At 31.6% G+C, this 20,755-nt stretch overlaps 2 protein-coding genes across 2 annotated transcripts in view; both read left to right on the top strand.

Annotated features, from left to right (window-relative positions):
- LOC129786719 (glutamate-rich protein 2) overlaps nucleotides 1–20,755 on the top strand; it is an 871,459-nt gene that overhangs the window by 400,922 nt on the left and 449,782 nt on the right. The window lies entirely within an intron of this gene.
- Nucleotides 3,709–20,672, top strand: LOC129786668 (fatty acyl-CoA reductase wat-like). The gene is made up of 9 exons (XM_055821834.1): nucleotides 3,709–3,858; nucleotides 3,968–4,098; nucleotides 5,154–5,402; nucleotides 12,212–12,357; nucleotides 17,529–17,840; nucleotides 17,913–18,038; nucleotides 18,127–18,246; nucleotides 18,335–18,592; nucleotides 19,874–20,672. The coding sequence occupies exons 1-9, from the start codon at nucleotides 3,714–3,716 to the stop codon at nucleotides 19,965–19,967; spliced, it is 1,581 nt and encodes a 526-aa protein (XP_055677809.1). The 5' UTR covers nucleotides 3,709–3,713; the 3' UTR covers nucleotides 19,968–20,672.

Here is a 20,755-nt window from a genome sequence, read left to right as displayed (position 1 = left end):
AAGAGCCCAAGAAAAGTTAAGTATTTTCCTTTAAAAACAGGATTACGGAAGGAAACAAATTGTCAAAATCTTTTAAGATTTTTCCAGAGAATACTAAAAATATTTGGGTAATAAAAGAAAATTTTTTAACCGGATCGACCCCAACATTGTTAAAAAAAAGTCCGAAATAAATAAAATTTCTTGATACACTGAAGATTTGAATCTAAAACAGATTTAGAATATTTAAAGCACGTCTTAAGCAAGTTTAAAGACTCACACATGGAGATAGTCTTTATGAAAAATCTATTGTTCTTATATAATAACTTACAATCTTATTTTAAAGGACTGTGAGAATTCATAGTTTAAAAGAACATCGAAAATGCAGTCAATTAAAAAAAGCATCTTATCTGTATACTCTCATTGCTTTAAACCATTAGTTTTATTAAACCAATTTATGGGAGTAAAGAGTATAATTATTCAAAGTTTAAAAAGTGAAATTAAATTTTTAAGTGAACCATTAAATCTTTTCTCCATTAATTTGAATGTTAGAGAAAAATAATATAGAAGGTTGCAATTAGATAATAAACATCTTTATTATCTTCACAATAATTTTAAATTGAAAATTTTTAGTTTTCATGAGCACCTGAATAGAACTCAATTGTCCATTTTTATTAAATCTATAAACATAATTTTTTAATTTAAAAAGAAAATACTTGGTATGCCACGATTGTGGTATACCAACTAATTATTAAATTACTTTTATTGGATGCAGGTGGTTGTAATTAAATATTCAAAAGTAAAAGAAGATTATTCTTAAAGCCCATAAATTATTTCTACTAATTGAAGACAATTTTGTAAACTTTTCTTTAGAGTTTCCTGTTTGTTAGAAGGTTAAATTTAATATTAAAATTTGCAGTTAATTTTTTCTTTAATTTTTTAAGGCACTAATTACAATAAAACTAATTCCTAAAAATGTTCTAATTAATAAACTAAATAAAATTTGTTTTGGCAACTTTCATGTGTTTGCTTGTCTTTCCTTTTTATTTATATTAAAAGTAAGAATATCCAAGAACAATAAAGTAAAATTAGAAGAAATCAAGTAAGTTAAACATCCAATTATCCATGTATTTTGCTTTTTCTAATTAAATCTCTTAAGTAAAAACAGATAAATTATTTGGAAATTGTTTAAAAGAAATTTCATTTGAATGCATATTTTTAACGATCAATAAATTAAAAAAAACGACAATAAAATGTTTAAAAAAAGACGATGAAAAAGTAATGTTTTAATTAACAAATAGATATTAAATTAAGACACTTAAAAAGAAAGATAATAACTTTTTTTTCTCAATGAAATTCTTTATATAAGAATTTTATGAGAATAGATAAAAAAATTTTATGAAAGTATCATTAAAATTAAAAACAAATAAATTTCTTAATTGTTGCACCTTGGATAAGCTTCTGCAAAGAATTATCACTTTTTTGTCTAAAAGATTTATTTTATTTTATACCTCTGATTTTTCTTTTACCACGTTCTCTTAAATATATATATTTTTTTTTATTTCTTTAACGTGTGATGTCTGTGGTTATCTAGACAAAGTTTTGCAAAACTTATAAGTGAATTAAAAGAAATCATAAATCTCATGTTATGCTCGAAAAATGCGATAAATATTAATTAATGAAAAAAAAAAAACTTAACCGTACGCAGTGCAACGAAGAAATGAAAATGCTTTTGCAGTGAAGAAGTGTAACGATTGGAGCTCGTATAAAGAGAAATTATGCATCCATAACCGCGTGCATTTGAGTGCGAATATCACTCCTGCCAATTGCAAGATAATCACAAGAAGGGGATTTCGAATGTATTTGAAATGAGCAAACTCTCTGACGACCGGTGAGCAATTATTTGTTAAATATAGCGCAACAAAGAAAGTACCGATATTGGCACGATATATGGCGGAGTTTGTGGGGCGGAGACCCCTCCTGTGGTTGTCTCCTTGTAATTTCTTGTACGTATTACTTTGTCAATCGATCAACGGACCAAGATGCGCGTCGTTGAATTTGCATTCTCGCGGTGCGCGCACCAATAAGTGCCACACACAAGAGATTCTCCATCGTCTATTGGGGGAATATGTCATAAAAGTACATTAACTGAATTACTAATGAATTAGCAATGCTATGAAATCTCCCGCTAATTCCATCAAAATTACTTCATCGCATTAAGTGGGTGATATGGAAAGTTTCTCATTTCTCATTCCAACGTTTATTTGCGCGGGCGATCGGTGCATGAGCTATTGATTCCCCTCGAAATCAACAAAAAATGAGGAAAATTGAATACCTGCACATACATATGTATAGAAGGTAACAAGACATACGAAATGAGAAGGAAAAGTGAGAAGAGAGAAAGAGAATTGAGAATTAAAGAAAAACACTTCTATAACTGAATTACAATGTACATTGAGGCAACTGACCCACAATAGTGGTGCGATCCAACGGTATTATATGATATACCTACTATTTTGTACATAACGTGATAATGTATATCGTTTTGTTGCTACAAAAAACCATCCAGAGATGGTTAAAGATCTTCTATATGGATGCATTCCTTTAGACGCATCTTTTAACACACAGACATCGCATCTTCCTCATCATTTATCGTCACATAATTTATTATAAAATCATCTCTGTGGTGTTGGATCAATGAAATTCTTATACTGAATGGTGCACTTTACCTTGAATATATCACAGAGTCTGTCTTCTTCTTGTACCTTGCTTTGGAGGCTATTCGGAATGTCTTTGAACACCTGTTATGGATATAAGAAGAAAATTCTAGAAGTTATTTGAATAATTTAAGAGGAAACATTTTGGTTTCATTAATTTTAAAATTAAATTTTTATGCCTAATCTTGTGCTAAATATTTACCACAAGCTCCTATTTAATTATTAAAGAACTGATAATAAACAATCAATTTTAGATAAACAATCGTGAGTAATCTCAAAATTTCTTTTAAAAATCGGATTTTTAAGTCTTTAAAAAAATGAGAAAAATAACTTTGATTTTTGCTGTTTCTTTCCTTATTCTAATTTTCTTTTAAAAGCTCCTCTTTCTGCAGAGTTTTTAAAGCTTTTAAGAACCACAAAAATCATTTTAAATTATCTTTTTTGTAGAATCTTAATTTAATGTTTTTACTAGAAGAATTTCAAGTTAGAACTTCTAGTTTAAAACAAGCATTAAAAACTGTGCTTCTTTGAAGAAAGAATCACAGCTAAAATACTCAACAACAGCAACTACCTATTTCAGAATCATCAAGTGAAATATAGAGCATTACTTTACAACATTAGTAACGTTCTACTTAATCTTCGATGCTTATTGGATTGAAGTGTGAAGAAAATAATAACCAAGAATCATTAATATTCTAAATCTTTCTAACATTCCTCTCTCTTGCAAAATGGCTCTCATTGTAATCTCATAAGTAGCTATAGGTAGTTATGGACAGTGAAATCGTATTCAAGTGCGAATTTCCGTTTCAGTGATTTAGCCAGAGAGATAGAGAAAGAGAAAGAAATAACCAATGCGAAATCATAAGAGGAGATACTCACAGACATCCCAAAAAAAAAACCAAATGTCTGACCCAAAAAAAATCCCCATAGTGTGTGAATAATTGTGGAGAAAGAGATATTAATTATAAATTCATCTTCTAATGTATTTATATACTTTCATAACACTTGCAGACCATCACAATGGACATTGTGGCGCGGAAGAATGAGGAGAACCTTAAAATAACACGAGAATTGGAACTGAGAGAAAATTCAGAGGACACAAATGATAGGTCAGTCATACAGAAATTCTACCATGGAAAGAATCTCTTCATCACAGGGGCTACAGGTAAATAAAAACATTATATAGCTTATCTAATGCGTAATAAATTCTCACGCAGCACGTGACATTTTATTTATTTACTGAAAACAATTTCTCAATTTTTATTTCCTTGTAGGTTTTATGGGAAAAATTCTAATTGATAAATTACTAAGAGCATGCACAGGAATTGAAAACATCTACATTCTTGTACGACCCAAGAAAGGAAAAGATATTCACACCCGCATTGAAGAAATATTTGATGATCCGGTAAGTGCCTTTTGACCTTTTTGGGCACATTTCTTTCTCCCGTGCAAAAATATCTTGAGTAGAAGTGTGGTTAAATTACGCGTATATACTGCCATTTTTTTTGTCTCTTACGTAAAGAGCGAATTTTTCATTAAATATGCAATGTAAATATTGCTAAAATATACAAGAAAACATAGCAAAGAGGGGGTTGGTGTGTTGATTCGAAGGTTTTTGTGAGACACCAACAAAATAATCTTTTTCTCCGTAAAAAAAAGCACACAAAATAAGAAATTTTTTTCTTAATGTAACGTATCACCATAAAACCCCCATCATTTGTGAATGAAATTTTTATTTTATTGACGATAAAAATCATACTTTTTTGCCTATTAAATTATGTTGCTTTTCAACTTGTTTTCATTTTCATTGGAAAGAATTTAGTACATTACTTTCATCAATACACAGGGAGAATTTGAAGATTTTGAGTTGTTCAATTTTATTTTAATAATTTTAGAAATTCACTTTAGATTAATCAGAAGAAATACGCAGCAATAATGTTAAAAAGAAAATATTGGAAGCATTGAAATGTGAACATCGTCACTAGATTTCCATCATTGATATTCCATCATCACGTGAGTTAAAATGATAAAAAGTTCGTTTAATTCTCTTTCTAAAAAATCATCTTTAGAAATCTCCCAGTATTATTTTTTTTAATTGATAAACGTTTGTTTCGTCTCGAATTAAAAATTAAAATTTGTCTTGTTGCATGTCAATCAAATTCAAATAAAAAATTAAATTATTCTGTTATCAAGTATATAATGCAGCTTCTACTTTTTTTTTAAATATATAGTAAAATCCCAGTTGAAGAATTTTAATTGCTTTTGTAGAGAACAATTAAAGGCAATGATAACGTAAATAAATAAGTACAGAAGCGTAATTTATTCAATCACCATGTGTAGCGTGCAATTTAACACACTGCGACTCATCTGCCCCCGTGATGGGAGCATTGAAGTCTCCTGTTCATCTTCATTTCTTTTTGGGCGATTTTTGTGAAATGCGTGTACTTTTTTTGACGACAGGTTTTCAACAAATTAAGAGATGAAGTGCCTAAATTTCGACACAAAATTGTTGCAATACCAGGCGATTGTGCAATAGCCGGTCTCGGTCTGAAGTTGACAGATCGGCAGACGCTAATCTCCAACGTGAACATTGTCTTCCATGCAGCCGCCACGGTGCGCTTCGACGAGAAACTCAAACTTGCGGTCGGTATCAATGTTCACGGCACGAGAGATATGCTCAACCTATGTCAGCACATGAAGCAATTGAAGGTAAGATAGGATTTAACTTAACATGCGGCCCTCCCATTTGTATATAGCACCTACATAATCATACCTACATATGTACATATATCCATCTAATGGTACTTCCTCCATGTTTCTTTCGGCGCTCCACGAAGAGGAGCGTCCGCTCTTCACGGCCTTGACACATTTAACACGGACCATTGGTATGAACGAGCGCGCAAGGTGGGAACAAAAGCGACATATGTATATTCATAATATCTCGATCAGCCGCAATATTTGGGCAGACTTTCGTCGGTGTGTTGAGAAAGTCTCTCCCAAACATTATCAACCCAAACATACGGGCGATATACACAACTCAGGTGAATCGCACCATTAAAGATGGTGTGGTAAAAATTTAAACAGACATCTGCGTACCTCACTGCGGACACATAGCACCGAAAATATTTTGTTTTTATTTTCACCTTTTACATCATTCTCTTTCGTGAAATAGGAGTTACACAATATTTCGTATATGTATGCGACAATCGTCCATCGTGAGAGATATACCTCACAGGGCTGTAGTTGGGCTACATTGTACCACACGAGAGATGATTGCTTGTGCTTACCCATGTATATGCATTTAATTGAATTAATTTTGTTAGTTTTATTAAATTGCTATAAATGCTTAATCGCTTGATTATTTTATAGGAAATTTTTATCTCCTAACCAGATTTTTTTCTCAATGGAAAATAGATTTTTTAATTTTTTTTTCTAACTCATCTGATTTGAGCTTTTTAATACATATTGGGGTTAAAAGCTCAGCTTCTGAGAAATATTTTAAAGCTTCTTTTAGTCAAAAATTTGTGTGCTATATGTCTTGTTGAATAATGTTGTATTTTAAGGCATTGGACAGAAGAAAATAATTACTAAAGCTTCAGCAGAAGCTCTGGAAAAATTCAGAAACTAACTTTATTTCAGATTTTCCTCTTGTCCTTGGTTATAAGAAAAGCATAAATAGAATGTTTAATTCATGAATTTTTTAAAGAAAAATAAAAGAATTTTTACCAATCAAGTTTAGAGTTAACAACAAGTAGAAAAAAAGAAGTGCAAAAGCTTGGGAAAAATTAGACAAACATCGAGATATTTTCTATTAATTTTTTTTGGAAAATTAATAATTTTCATTAACCAAAAAATTAAAGTAAAAACCGTCAGAATTTCGATTAATGTTGTATGAAAATTCTGCAAAACAATCATTTGATGTTGAATGTTGGGAAATTTCTTCTAGATGTGTTTGGAAGACATTATAAATGTATTCTAACCATTTAATCTTAAAGCTTTTCAATTCTTTTCCGAAAAAACATAAAGAAGCTTATATTAGAGGATAAAAAAGATTTTAGAGTCATTTTATAGAAAATTCCAGGGAAAATTCGTTTTAAGAAAGAAAACCTACTCAACTTGGAACTAAGAACTAACTCCCCTTTTATTTTAAGAAAAATCTCAAGCAAATTCAAAGTAATTCCTTAAATAAAGAAAATCATTTCTGCTTTATTTTCAATTAGAGGAAAACTTTTCTGCCATATCCTTACTTTCAAGCGATCTGTTAAAAGAAACAAAACAACTAAACTCACTAAACTATTTCACTTAAGATTTAATTAAATTAACGAATTATTTTTAGCAAAATAAATGCTCATTGACATGAATTTTGCAGTGTCGTCATTCTAGAAATTCCAAAGTAAAAAAAAATAAAAGAAAAAGCATAACCATTTATCAAATTGAGGTGATCACTTCACGTGGTGATCTTTTGCAAATAAAAGAATTTTTACCAATCAAGTTTAGAGTTAACAACAAGTAGAAAAAAAGAAGTGCAAAAGCTTGGGAAAAATTAGACAAACATCGAGATATTTTCTATTAATTTTTTTTGGAAAATTAATAATTTTCATTAACCAAAAAATTAAAGTAAAAACCGTCAGAATTTCGATTAATGTTGTATGAAAATTCTGCAAAACAATCATTTGATGTTGAATGTTGGGAAATTTCTTCTAGATGTGTTTGGAAGACATTATAAATGTATTCTAACCATTTAATCTTAAAGCTTTTCAATTCTTTTCCGAAAAAACATAAAGAAGCTTATATTAGAGGATAAAAAAGATTTTAGAGTCATTTTATAGAAAATTCCAGGGAAAATTCGTTTTAAGAAAGAAAACCTACTCAACTTGGAACTAAGAACTAACTCCCCTTTTATTTTAAGAAAAATCTCAAGCAAATTCAAAGTAATTCCTTAAATAAAGAAAATCATTTCTGCTTTATTTTCAATTAGAGGAAAACTTTTCTGCCATATCCTTACTTTCAAGCGATCTGTTAAAAGAAACAAAACAACTAAACTCACTAAACTATTTCACTTAAGATTTAATTAAATTAACGAATTATTTTTAGCAAAATAAATGCTCATTGACATGAATTTTGCAGTGTCGTCATTCTAGAAATTCCAAAGTAAAAAAAAATAAAAGAAAAAGCATAACCATTTATCAAATTGAGGTGATCACTTCACGTGGTGATCTTTTGCACGATCACGGTCAAATAGCTCGCGAAAGGAAATCAAAAGTGCTGGGAAATCCCGAGAAATGCCTAAATATCGAATGCAATTAAAGAACAAGGCTAAAGAAGATCGCGTAGCCCACGAATTTTTTTGCTTTTTAGTCATTTCTCTTTACGTGCAAAAATCGACCTCTTCGGAGACCTTTTTTATTGTGTGCCAAATATGCATATATATATATACGAATCAAATTGAGTCATTGCCACCATTCCTCTCGCTTGGAGGCACACACAAAAAAAAACCGATGACGCCTCCCCGTCGTAACACACATTTTAAGTATTCAACTGCATTTCTGTTGCCACCAATGCGTGAACCAAAATATTATGGATTTTTGATACACATAAATATTTTATCACAAGATATGGATGGGGGTCCTGACTACACACAGTGGTGGTCATGAATGTGGCGGTATTGGTGAGGTTGGAGTGAAGAAAAAAATGATAATATATTTTATGTAATAATACTAACATATGGCAACGTAACACAAATTGCTGCTGCTTCTTATGTCACATACAGTATCCATCGAGCTTGAGCCTCCTCAATGGTCAATGAGTTTGCAAAGGGAAACGCGCTTTAATCACACCACGTTGTCTTTTTTTTTCTTCTTGTGCCACTTTTGCACACACCAAGTCTACATATAGCCCATATATTGGCTCCTACCTCAATGCTCTCATGCTCTCTAACCCTAATCTTTCACTCACAAAACCTTGTGCTTTTATCCCGAATTTTTAGCTCAAGGATTTGCCAATTTGGCAGAAGAAATTGGTGCCCAAATTGAAGGTCATTCGTGTAGCATAGAAAAGACATATCTTTGTTTCTTCTCAACATTTGATTGATTGATGGAAAATTAGCAAAAATTTAGTTCAATACCTAGACCTTGTCATACAAATTGCCGCACACATGTTGTTATTATTTCTTCAGCCAAACACAAAAGAGAAAGAAAAGGAATTCTGCATTGCAAAAATATATTGAGCAGAAATGCTCAAAGAAAAAAAAAGCTTTGGCCATCATTTTGCCGACAAAGGCGCGCGCGAGCTTTTAGAAGAAAGTTTACCCGTGTGAAATGAATGTGACCTTCCTGGGAAAAACCTAAAGAGCAGTAAAAAAGTGATCATCTCACCTTGAATAATATTTCAAATCAATATAAGACTGTTTACGCATAATATTTTAACAGTGTAAGATATATCGTTGGGTGAGAGACGGAAAGAAATTAATTGGCAAGTCAATAAATTTCATCATTAACCACTCTTTTTCTTTTTTTTTAACACGTGTTTTAGAGGCGAAAAAATATGTAAGGGAAATGAGACGGTCGTGAATTTGTTCACAATTTGAACACTAAAATAATATAACTATAAGGAGGAGAGAAAAAAAAGGTGCCGTGTGAAAAAGATTATGGACAAATTGTTGAGTAAACAGCATTTATTAATGACTTGCAAAGGTACCTACGTTGGGGATTTTTACCTGGATTTTTATGAATTCTCGTAAATGGAGGAAAAATGAACGACAAACGGATGCTGGATGACACCATCTTATGCCATCAATCAGTTCATAACACATTTTTCACTCTTATGCGCGATGCTCAACCAACAATATTTGCACGTGAAAATGTTTGCCTTATTCTATCTTATTCATACAACTCTTTAGTCGAAAAATCAATAGAATTTTATCTCTTTTATATATATTTCTGTCATTATTGTGAGCTATTCAGTAAATAACTAATGTCTCACGTATGACTGATAGGTATTAATTGCCTTTGGGTCTTCAGATGAATCACTAATGCTTTTACTAAATGATTTTTAAGGATGTAATCAGACCTAATGATTCGCTGCTTAATGATTTTTTTTTCTAAATATTAAATCCTTGACGTAAATCGAGACTTAACTCTAAGATTTGTTGATACTCTAACAAAAAAAAAATGCTATAAATAATTAAGAAAATTGTGTTGAAATCTAAAGAATAAATTAATTGACTTTTGCTTTAATTGAATAAACAAATTTCTTTAAAAGAAAACGTTTTTGCGAGAGCTTTTAAGGTTCTGTTTGTTTATAATAATTTTGTGGAAGTGCAGACAAATAAAAAAAACGAAGGGAAATGAATTAAGAAATGTGCTATAATTGTTATCTAGAGCTTCAAAAGAAATTTAATCGCTAAAATAATAAATAAATGTATCAAATTTCAATATAATAAATCGTGATGTTATTTTCAAATAATCTCAAGTGATTCTTAAGCAATTTAATCATGGAGATTCCTTAGAATGTTTATATTTTCTTAAAGAATATTTGAATGCAGATAAATACTCAGGAAATTCATTAGATAAAATCATCTCAAATTAAATAAATTTGATACAAAATCTTCATCCTGTTTACCGAATTCTGAATTGTCAAAAGCAACAAAAAGTCAATCATAACGCGTCCAGTTATTAGAGTTGGTATACCACAACGCGGATGGGTCAGTCTATGCGTTGTAATTTAATTTGTGAGTAGTATTAGTAGGCAAAGTCTATTTTTTTGTAAAATTTAGCAATTTGACAGATTAAAATGCTTATATCTTTAGTTCTAATAGACCTACAGAAATTTTTTGACTAGTTATGGAAAGCTATTGAAATAAGCTATAATCTGATGTATATTTCGATACATTTCAAGGTCACCTCCAGAACAAAAAATGGCGGATTTTTGTTCAACAAAAACAGTTTTTTGCACTTTTTGTCCTCAAGGAATGGTTCTAGAGGTTTCTGATGTTCCAGAAAGTTATAGGGTATTGCAAAACCTTTAATTAGATACCAAAGTGAGCAAAATCGGACAGACCGTTCAAGAGATATGGCTCTTAGAACTTTTCAAATTCAAGAAATTTTCAAATGGCTATATCTTCTAAACGGCGACATAGATTTTCTTCATTTTCGGACTGGTGATAGATATTGAGTCAGGCTACAACATATCAAAATTTAAAGGAAATCGATGATGGGGATTCGGAGATATTGCCCCTTAAAGTTAGGCAATTTTTGTTTTTGATTTTAGCGCCTCTTGTGGCCTTTTTAGGAACTTGGAATATTCTAGACAGTTGTAGGGCTTCTCAATACCTTTCATTTGATACCAAGATGGTCAAAATCGGTCAAGCCGTTCTCAAGTTATATTGAAAAAACACTTTTTGCTTTAGGTCGCCATATTTGCTAAACCGCTTGACCGATTTTCAAGTATGAGTTATCGATGAAAACATCTCACTGAGCACTACAACATACTAAAGTTTCAGACCTCTAGCTATAAGGAAACTGGTTGACAGTATTTCAAAATGGCGGATGGCGGCCATCTTGGATTTTGAAAATGCAAAAAAATGAAATTTTACACCCACATTTCTATAGAAAACTTCAAACCTGAAGGCTCTATCTCTCACCGTTCTCGAGATATAAGGCAAAGTTTAGAGTCCCGGACGGCAGGCCGGCAGGACGGCAGGACGGCAGGCCGGCCGGATCAAAAATTTTCCACCACCATTTTTGGAATGTGGGTTGTCTGAAACGTGCTCATACCAAGTTTGAGCCCGATCTGAGGTAGTCGGTTTTTCCGACGATTACAATACTTGGTATGCCACGATTGTGGTATACCAACTAATATTAAGAAAATTCTCTTGCAAATTGATTTTTTATTCTTCGCCTCATTTTCTCAATGAAACCTGGGTTGATTTTATTTAAACAGCAAATAAGTTTAAACTCATTGCGGTTTTACATGACCTTTCTTTGACACGTAAGCATGGATTTACGATTCAATTTCGTGCAGAGAAATTTTTGCGTTTATTTTGCAAAGTACCTTTATTGGTTTTACGCTTTTAGAAAAATTCATTGCAGACATTAATTTTATGATTGAACAGCATATACAATAAATTTCACTTTTCCACACAAATAACTTAATTTGGCAGTTTATTTTTTTATTGTCCCTCCGTGGAATGTGTCCATTGATGAATGAAGTAGTTTATAGTGTGTGGTTTTGTAAATGATTGACGCCATGTACTTAATTAATTTATTAACTAATCTCTCGCCCACAGATGCACGTATATATTTTGTGCATCATCGTTTAATTGATTTTTCATGGAATTTTGCAAGAATTTATTGATTTTATGTGAGGAAATTAAGTGACGCAAATGCAAGCATGCATATTTAATGATTTTTCTGGGAAGTTTTTGTGATAAATTTCTCATTAAAAAATCTCATTTTTAATGGTGTTGCATTTTCTTTTAAAAAATCCTTAATTATTGATTTTTTTTCTTAAACTTGCAGGCCGTTATTCACGTCTCAACCGCCTACGCTAATTGTCATTTGCGACATATAGAGGAGAAGTTCTACAATTATCCCATCCAATTCAATGATTTGGACACATTGATTGAAAAATTGGATGACAAATCTCTGGAGGAAATCACACCGACGTAAGTTTTTTATCACTGTTATATTTATAGATAAAATAAATGGGGCCTTTTCTGTGGGGGTATATTCAAATTGTTGAACTAAAGAAGATGAGAGAATACATCATCCATTCATACCGGTCACACAATATCTGTGTGCCTGAATGATTCGCCTTTGAGCAAAGAATCTTTAGAGGTTGATCATTTTGCTGAATTCTTTCGTAAATATATTTGATTGGACGCAACGAGAGCATCCGAATGCACCCGAAGGTGCGGCGGGCTTTTCAAAGAGGAGCCAAAGAGAAAATCAAATAAATACCAAAATGATAAACCCTCTTTGCAATGAGATAAGATCATGTGAGATGGATACAATGGGGTAGAGTGAGAAAGAGACCCAAAAAGGATTTAATCTAATCGCCACGCGAGAAATGAACGACGGCGTGCAAAGAATTTTTTGATTGAATTTTATTATTAAATTACACACTGGAGCAGCCAGTGACCCACTTTAATCGCAACTTCCTCTTATTTATTTCTCTATTTTGATAGTTTCACTAAGCACTCTCGCACATCCATACCACACCATACCACTTAATCGCTAAAACTTGTACATGTCTCTCGATTTTTTTTTCTTTCTTCTCGTCACTTCTTATGTCTATTTTGTCCGAATCAATACTCTGTGCAGACACTCCTCATTTTTTTAACACTCTTTTTCACGGAGGAATTCAGCGAATTAATGTCGTTTTCTTTTTTTTTTCTTTTCTTTCAATGCACGCAAGGAGATAACAATTACATAGCACTTGTACTAATAAAAAAAACTAATAATAATTCGTCAAGATTAATGAAGTGCGGAAAGATATATTAGATGTAGGCTTTAAGTGCGATGAAGTAGACATCGAGGATTGTTAACTATATAAGCTTTATTGTATTATTTCATTTCAATCTTGGAAATATAGTTGGGCATAATTATCAATGAGATTATTTAATATTTTTCTTTTTCGAATGTGTACACGCGGAGTGGGAGAAAAAAGTGCAAAACACTTTTTAAAATTAACTCCCAACGTTCAACTCTCACTTTTCTTTGAAAGAAGTGCAAGAATATCGCGAAAGACATAACGAGAAATTGAATATTTTTATTTACAACGTTATATGGGGCGAATGAATTTTTAAGGACCGGTCCAAAGAATTCTTTGTTTTACACAAAATGGGACAATAATATGAAAAATCTTTACAAGGAAGAAAATTTTGAAGGATCTATGATGAAAGATATGTCTTGAAAGAATTTAATGTGAATAAATCAAAATCTAATTTAATTTAAAAGTTAAAATTGTTAAATTGTTGAAATTTCTAGCCTAGAATTCTTCTGAGAAAATCTTAAATGAAGGAAAATTTTAGAGAAAATAAAACATTAAGAATGGAATATATTCTATCAAAAATCTTTCCTTTTTATTTCTTTTTTTAGCAACTTAAAAGTTGTTGTAAGATTCTGAAAGGTTGAGGCTTGTAATATTAGTTCTATTGTCGTGCAAACGCTGAAAAATAAGTAATTTTCTGTTCCAGAAACCTTCCAGGAAAGTCTTCAAAACTTTCTAGTTAGAAAAATAAAAACTATCAGAATCTTACAATATTTTTTTACGGAATACCCAAAATCTTACAACCCGCGAAGAATCTTGAAGAAAAAACAAGACAGCGGTTATTCCCTATACCTTATAATCCTTTAAAGATTTTGCAAACTTTTCAAGGAATAGAATTTTCAACAATAAGAATTTTACAGCATTCAGAAGATCTTTAAGAAAGAATTCAAAACTCCCATTAAAAAATCCTTTTATGTTTATCTTCTTAATCTCACGATTAATGAACTTTTGAGCTTTATGAACATAAAAGAGATGAAAAAAAAATAGTTATACGCATGTAGGTGGGATTGCTCTGGAAGATTACCATTTTGACATTATTAAAACAATAAAATTATGCATCATTTCATAATATGCAGTTTTATGATGTGACTGAATGTCTGCAGTTTGCAAAGCGAAAAAAAAAGATTTCAGTGTGTCGACGGTTGTGTGTGCGCGACTCGGCCAATTATTACGTATTCGCGGGCTCAAGTGATCGTACAACTAAAGTGAAATATTGACATCACACACTATCACCTCTCCTCAATGGACACAACTTGAGAAATGTGATCAATGGCTTCAGAGAGGCATTGCACCATCCATTTGATTTTTTTTTGGCCCGGATATTTTCATTTCTCCCATCGTCGGTCCCTCCACGAGGGAGGGGTCCCCTCCCCCGCGTATGTGGCGGCTCGCACAGCCCCACAGAAAGAGACCCACATGCCAATCAAAATTATGTGCTTATGCGCGCGTAGATTGTTCAACATCGTGGGTGTCTTCTATCAGCGATGGTGCAAATAAAAAAAACTCGCTTCGCACGGCATAATTTCCCAAAAAAAATAAAAATTATAACTCTACTAAAATAAAAATCACGAAATGAAAATTTTGTGCGCGACACAAGTTGAGAAATTTCAACCAGCAACAACCCTAATTGCAACTTACAAAACAGACTCATATATATAAGGCGCAGGGGGGCTTTTATTTATCGGACCTGACGCAGAGGAAATTGAAGCAATATCAGATGTGTTGTTGATCCACATGGTGGTCATGTCTCAAAAAAAGCTCTCATAAAGACAGGTTTTTGCATTATACCTGGCAATAAACGCATTTAAGTGAAGGAAGAAAAAAAACAACAAAGTTAAGCGTATTGCACACGGAATTTCTCATTTATAGAGTGTTTTGAGAATGCGGAGAGATTGAAATTCACCCAGCAAAACTAACTAGCTTCAAGTCAATTGGCCCATATCACAGCTTGTCGCGAAATTGTAAGAAAAATTGTGTCGCAACCCAAACTAGACGTCGCCAAAGACCGGAATCTAGTGTAGAAGAGGTGCGGAAATTGATTTTGAAACATTAATACCCCACGGATAAAATAGACTACATTCTAATTTTGTTATAATTAAGCAACAGAGGAAATGGGCAATGTAGGTATTTATAGAATTAATAAAATGTTTTTTTCATTTAAACCAACAATGCGGTTAATATTAATCCAACTTACGAAGCTTTTGCTATGGGACAAAAGAAGTTTATTGTGGTGATAGCAATCATAGGGAAGTTTGTACAATTAATTCAAGGAGGAGACACGAGTTTAATGCACAAGTGCACCCAATGAGTGTGGGTGGTGGGTCAGTATTTAAAATGGGGGTAATTAGAATGAATTTACATTTTAATTCTACATATTTTTAGTTTCTCCAATTGTCGTGACAATTTGATGTCCCGGCGAAGTGATTATCACCTCGTTTGAGAGACTTCTTTTTATTCATTTTAATCATATTAATTAAAATCATGCTATTTTAAGCATAATCATGCTTAATAGAATATATATAATGTACATACATACAAATTGAAAAGGTAGGTAGGTATTTAAGAGTTTCAGTAGAGAGGAAAATGAAAATTGCTGCAACTTTTCATTAAAACTTTATGCATTACCACTCGGGGCATAATTAAGATAATTTCCTCAAATTAGGAAAATTAATCAACGAAAAAAACCCTCTTCCTACAAAATATTTCCTACCAGTTTGTTAGAAAAAAATAGGTTATTCTAAGAATCTCATTAGGAAGCATAAATTTATAAAAGAAGTTAATTTGTTGCAAGAGAGCAATAATTTACATATTAGTTCAAATTTTAAAATTTAAATTCGTATTTGTATCACAACAATGAAATTTGCAATAATTCCTACATTCCATCCATAGTATGTGACGTAAATTCATAGAAAAAAGAGCAGACGTATTAATTTATTAATTATTTTCATTACCGAGCTATTAAGTTCTCTTTAACATTTCATTACAAATGAATTAGGTTTCTTCTTCAAGCATTCCAAGATATTTAAATTATATTTTCTGATTCAATTAAAAATAAATGCAAATGTAAAAAAATGTGTAGTGACAACTACTTATTAAAATGATTGACAATAAAAACTTTACGAGAAGATAATAGATGTAAAATCGCTGGATTTTTTAATGTTTAAGAGACGTACAAGATCGTAATAAAACTTACGACATTTTTAATGACAGTTTTAGTAAAGTTTTTAGGTGCGTAGCTAGAAATTTTTGAGGGGGTGTTTAGAAGTCATTTATTGTATAATTCTTACGTTTAATGTTTCTTTTTAACGTTGGTAGTGTTTTTTAACTTTAACGATCCCGTTTGAAAGGGTTTGACGTTTTTTCTTTAACACTTTAAATTGGCAATAACTACCAGCTGATATAATATGCTAAATAATTAATTATTAATCAATTTATTGAACGAGGATCGAAAGTTTCACTAATTCTCAATCTCCTTCAAGCATTTCTACACCTAATTACTAAATATTTTATTAAGAAAATCGTCACTGAAAAAAATTGCGTAGAATCGATGCAAAATTGCAAATTCAAACGACTTTTTTAACTGAAGTTTTGTTTAATTTATTATTGCGCCTAAATTGTATCACAAACTTTGATTCTTCAAGTAACTTTTTAGTCACTTCCGGCAATAAAATAAGTCTACATTAATGATTTTCACCGAGGAAAAGTAAACAAGAGATCCTCATTTGGGAAATATGGGGAAATATAACCTCAAAACAATGGCTAAAATGTATGGGATTTTGACTGGTAGTTATTACCAATTTGATCCTCCGCGTTGGATTCTGACTTTGACCTCAATTATCTTCCAAAGAAAAGACTTTTCTCGAGATTTTCTTTCTGCTATCTTAAAGTAATTAAAATTCCCTACACATAGATGCTAAATTCATCGAGATCAGTCCAATAGATTTTATTCTGTGACGATTTTAAGGTTCCAATTGTTAGCAATTACCAGTAAAGTCCTCCGAGTGTTAACGCTAAAAATGTTTTGACGTTCCTTTTTTACAGTTTGAGGTTTAATATTTCTGTTTTAAAGTTTGACATGAACTCTAAAATTTGACGGTTTACATTTCTTACTTTTGACGAACATTTTCTAACGTTGGATGCTTCTAAAAACGTGTCAAAATTTCAATATTTATTTTTTAACGTTTTTTTATGACTTCAAAGATATTTTGAAAGGATTCGTTTAAAATGCAAAATAAACATTAAAATTTACAAATAATGAAAATTTTCTTTTTCATTAATTTGTAGAATACTTGGAAAATGGCCCAACACGTACACATTCACAAAGGCTCTTGCAGAGGACGTGGTACGAGTCGATGGGAAGGGCCTACCAGTTGCTGTCTTCCGGCCAGCAATTATTACGTCGACAATTTCAGAGCCAGTGAGTGGCTGGATTGACAATCTCTACGGTCCGACCGGCGTCGTAGCTGGCGCTGGTACCGGAGTCCTCAGGACGATGCACTGTGATAAAGATATTAATGCCAACATTGTACCCGTGGACATGTGTGTGAATGCTTTAATCGCCAGTGCTTGGGATGTTGCCAAGAATCACAGCGAGAGGTAAAATTAAAATTTAAAAAAGGATTTTTAAGGATTCACAAACTAACATTTTTTCCTTTTATTCTTTTGTAGCATTGAACAGAAAAATGTACCAATTTTCAATTATGTGTCATCTGTGGAAAATCCCCTCACATGGGGCCGCTTCACCGAGTTGAACATCAAGTTGGGCTTCGAGTATCCCTTCTCAAGTGCAATCTGGTGAGTTTGGCAATCACATACATAATTGGATTTTTATTAATTTATGTTTAATCGAATTCTTTTTAATTATTCCCATCCCTGTTGGCAGGTATTTAAGCTTTCGCATGCACAAATCGGCAACAGTGAACAAGATCTACATGATCTTTCTTCACTTTCTGCCCGCAATGTTAATTGACTCACTGGCTCTCTGTGTCGGCCAGAAACCAAGGTAAGGTTTCTTTTTTTCTTGAATCTTCAACAAAATCCTCAAGAGGTGTAAAAAATAAATAAATGCAATGTCTCCCGCACATACACAGGTTACTTAAGGTGTACAAGAAGATTCACAAATTTGCCAACATCATTTCATTCTTCTGCAACAACGAATGGGTCTTCACGAATAACAATGTGCAACAGCTGTGGGGAAAATTGAGTCCAAATGATCGAAATTTATTTCAATTCAGCATGAAAGACATCGATTGGGCCAGCTATTGTCACTTCTACATTCGTGGCATGAGGATTTATCTCTTCAAAGATGACCTCTCGACGCTTGATGCTGCGCGGCGAAAGTGGCGAAGGTAAGTTTCCTTCTTTAAATTCTTTTTACCTATGATTCTACTTTTTTTTTATCTTTAAAACTCGCAGTTACTATGAATTAAGAATTTGCCTTGTTTCTTAAGCTCAGTTTTAAGGCTTCTTTGAATAATTTTTGAATCCTTTTTTGTTCTTGATTTTTAATAAAACCCTGTGAGAAATTGAGGTCATTAAAATTGAAAGACATGCAGTTTTTCAGCTTTCCAGCGACGTTCTGATTTTTTCTATAATTTTTTTTTGTATTGTTAAAACTTCAATTTTAAGCGTTATTTTTAAGACATTTATTAATTAATTTTCTTGCACAATTTATCAATATTAAATTGAAGTCAACAAGTTTTTATAAAGAAACAAAATAATTCTAAAATTATTTTTATGAGAAATATAATAAAATTTACTAAGAAAATGTTAGATTAAAAAAATAACGTAGGGGAGACCGGGGTTAAAAAAGTCACTTAAGGGTTTAGAAAAAGCTAAAAATATCATATTTCCCAAATAGATAAAACGTAATGTATAGCTCAATTTTTAAGGACATTTACTGCCCTACAACTCTTTCTCAGATCATTTTGTTCTATCTAGCTAGGAAATATGATATTTTAGGCCTTTTCCAAACCCTTAAGTGACTTAATTAGCCCCGGTCTCCCCTAATCAAAATTCCAATAGACAGCTAAAATGCCAAAATATTAGTCTTGATTATGATATTAATTTTGATTGTTTTATATCACGATTCTTTAAAAAAAAATTATTCAATTAGGATTTCAAGATTTTGACCCTAGAAAACGCGATTAGCTCGTAATGAAACTTTTTCGTAGTTTCGCTCCAGATGCTGATTTCAAAGGCTAAGACGACCAGGGACGAAAAAGAGTTAAAATAAATTTAATCTGGAGTAGATTCTGATAAAAATCCTTTCTTTTCCTTACTTACAATTCGTCAGTTATAAGATTTTTGGTATTCCGGAAAAAATCTTTTAGGATTTTACATTTTGTTTCTACCTTTAATCGTATTTTTGAAGGAAAATTACTTTTCAAAACCTCTTCAGGGATCTTTCTATTTTCCTGAACAACAATTTTTTTGTTTTTCTTTTCTAGAACGACAATAGAACGATTTAAAAACATCCATCTGTCAAAATCTTACAGCAACTTTTCAGTTGTTGGAAAAAAAAAAGAAAAGATTTTATCAGAATTTCCCCTTAATCTAATTTATTTTCCTTGAATTCTAGGAGCTTCAATGAAATTTTCAATAAAACAAAAAATCATTTTTCTTTGCAGATTTTACTGGTTGCATCAAATTCTCAAAGGTGTGATCCTCTCATTGCTACTTTATGCATTTTGGACAATGTTTTCGGGCTATGTTTGCCATTAAATCAACAGGCGCTAAATCATACATAATATACGACAAAAAAGTAAATAATGGGATTGTTAAATGTGTAAAAAGATATATAAAATTTACGATATATATTTACCAATATTGTAATAATGTTAAAAAGAAACTTTAGCTTAAAGAATAAAATTTGATTTAAAAAGAAAATTGTGTAAATAATGATGAAAATGTAGGTGCTCCAGTAGGTAGAAGATAAGAATAAATAAATAAATAAAAAAGCTAGGATTTCTGGAGAATGGTAAAGAATATTCACTATAAACCAGAACAATATATTATTTGTTATAAATCGTGAGGAGAATAACTTTAGGGTCTATCAGTGAGATAATGATGTTTTTTTTTGTATAATTTAAGGATCTATGATGTTTTAATTTTATATATTATAAATTGTTTTTTAAGGTAACCAAAAAAAATGGGAAAGCAAGTGGATGTGTTTAAGGAAATTCACACATTTAGTTGGTATACCACAATCGTGGCATACCAAGTATTTTTCTGTATAATTTATTTACTTTTGGAGAATGTAGAAACAAACAACAAAAAACGTGTCTTGCATCCAAAATTAAAAATAATATCTTTTTGTGTCTTTTTAGCATAAGTTGGATTTTTATCTATTTTCTTCTTCTTATTTTTCTGCTGTACATGATTGTAAACAATCATAAGAGAATGTTGAATAAAAACTTATTGAAACTACGTGAGAGTTCACGTATTATTTGTGGGTCACAGTCAATTTTGGGTGGACGTCCAATTGCCGCAGCGAGGTTGCAGCAAATTTT

Source organism: Lutzomyia longipalpis, chromosome 1 (assembly GCF_024334085.1).
Source record: "Lutzomyia longipalpis isolate SR_M1_2022 chromosome 1, ASM2433408v1".
NCBI lineage: Eukaryota > Metazoa > Arthropoda > Insecta > Diptera > Psychodidae > Lutzomyia > Lutzomyia longipalpis.
The sequence above is the reverse complement of the archived record's forward strand: the minus strand, read 5'-3'. Positions and strand labels throughout refer to the sequence as shown.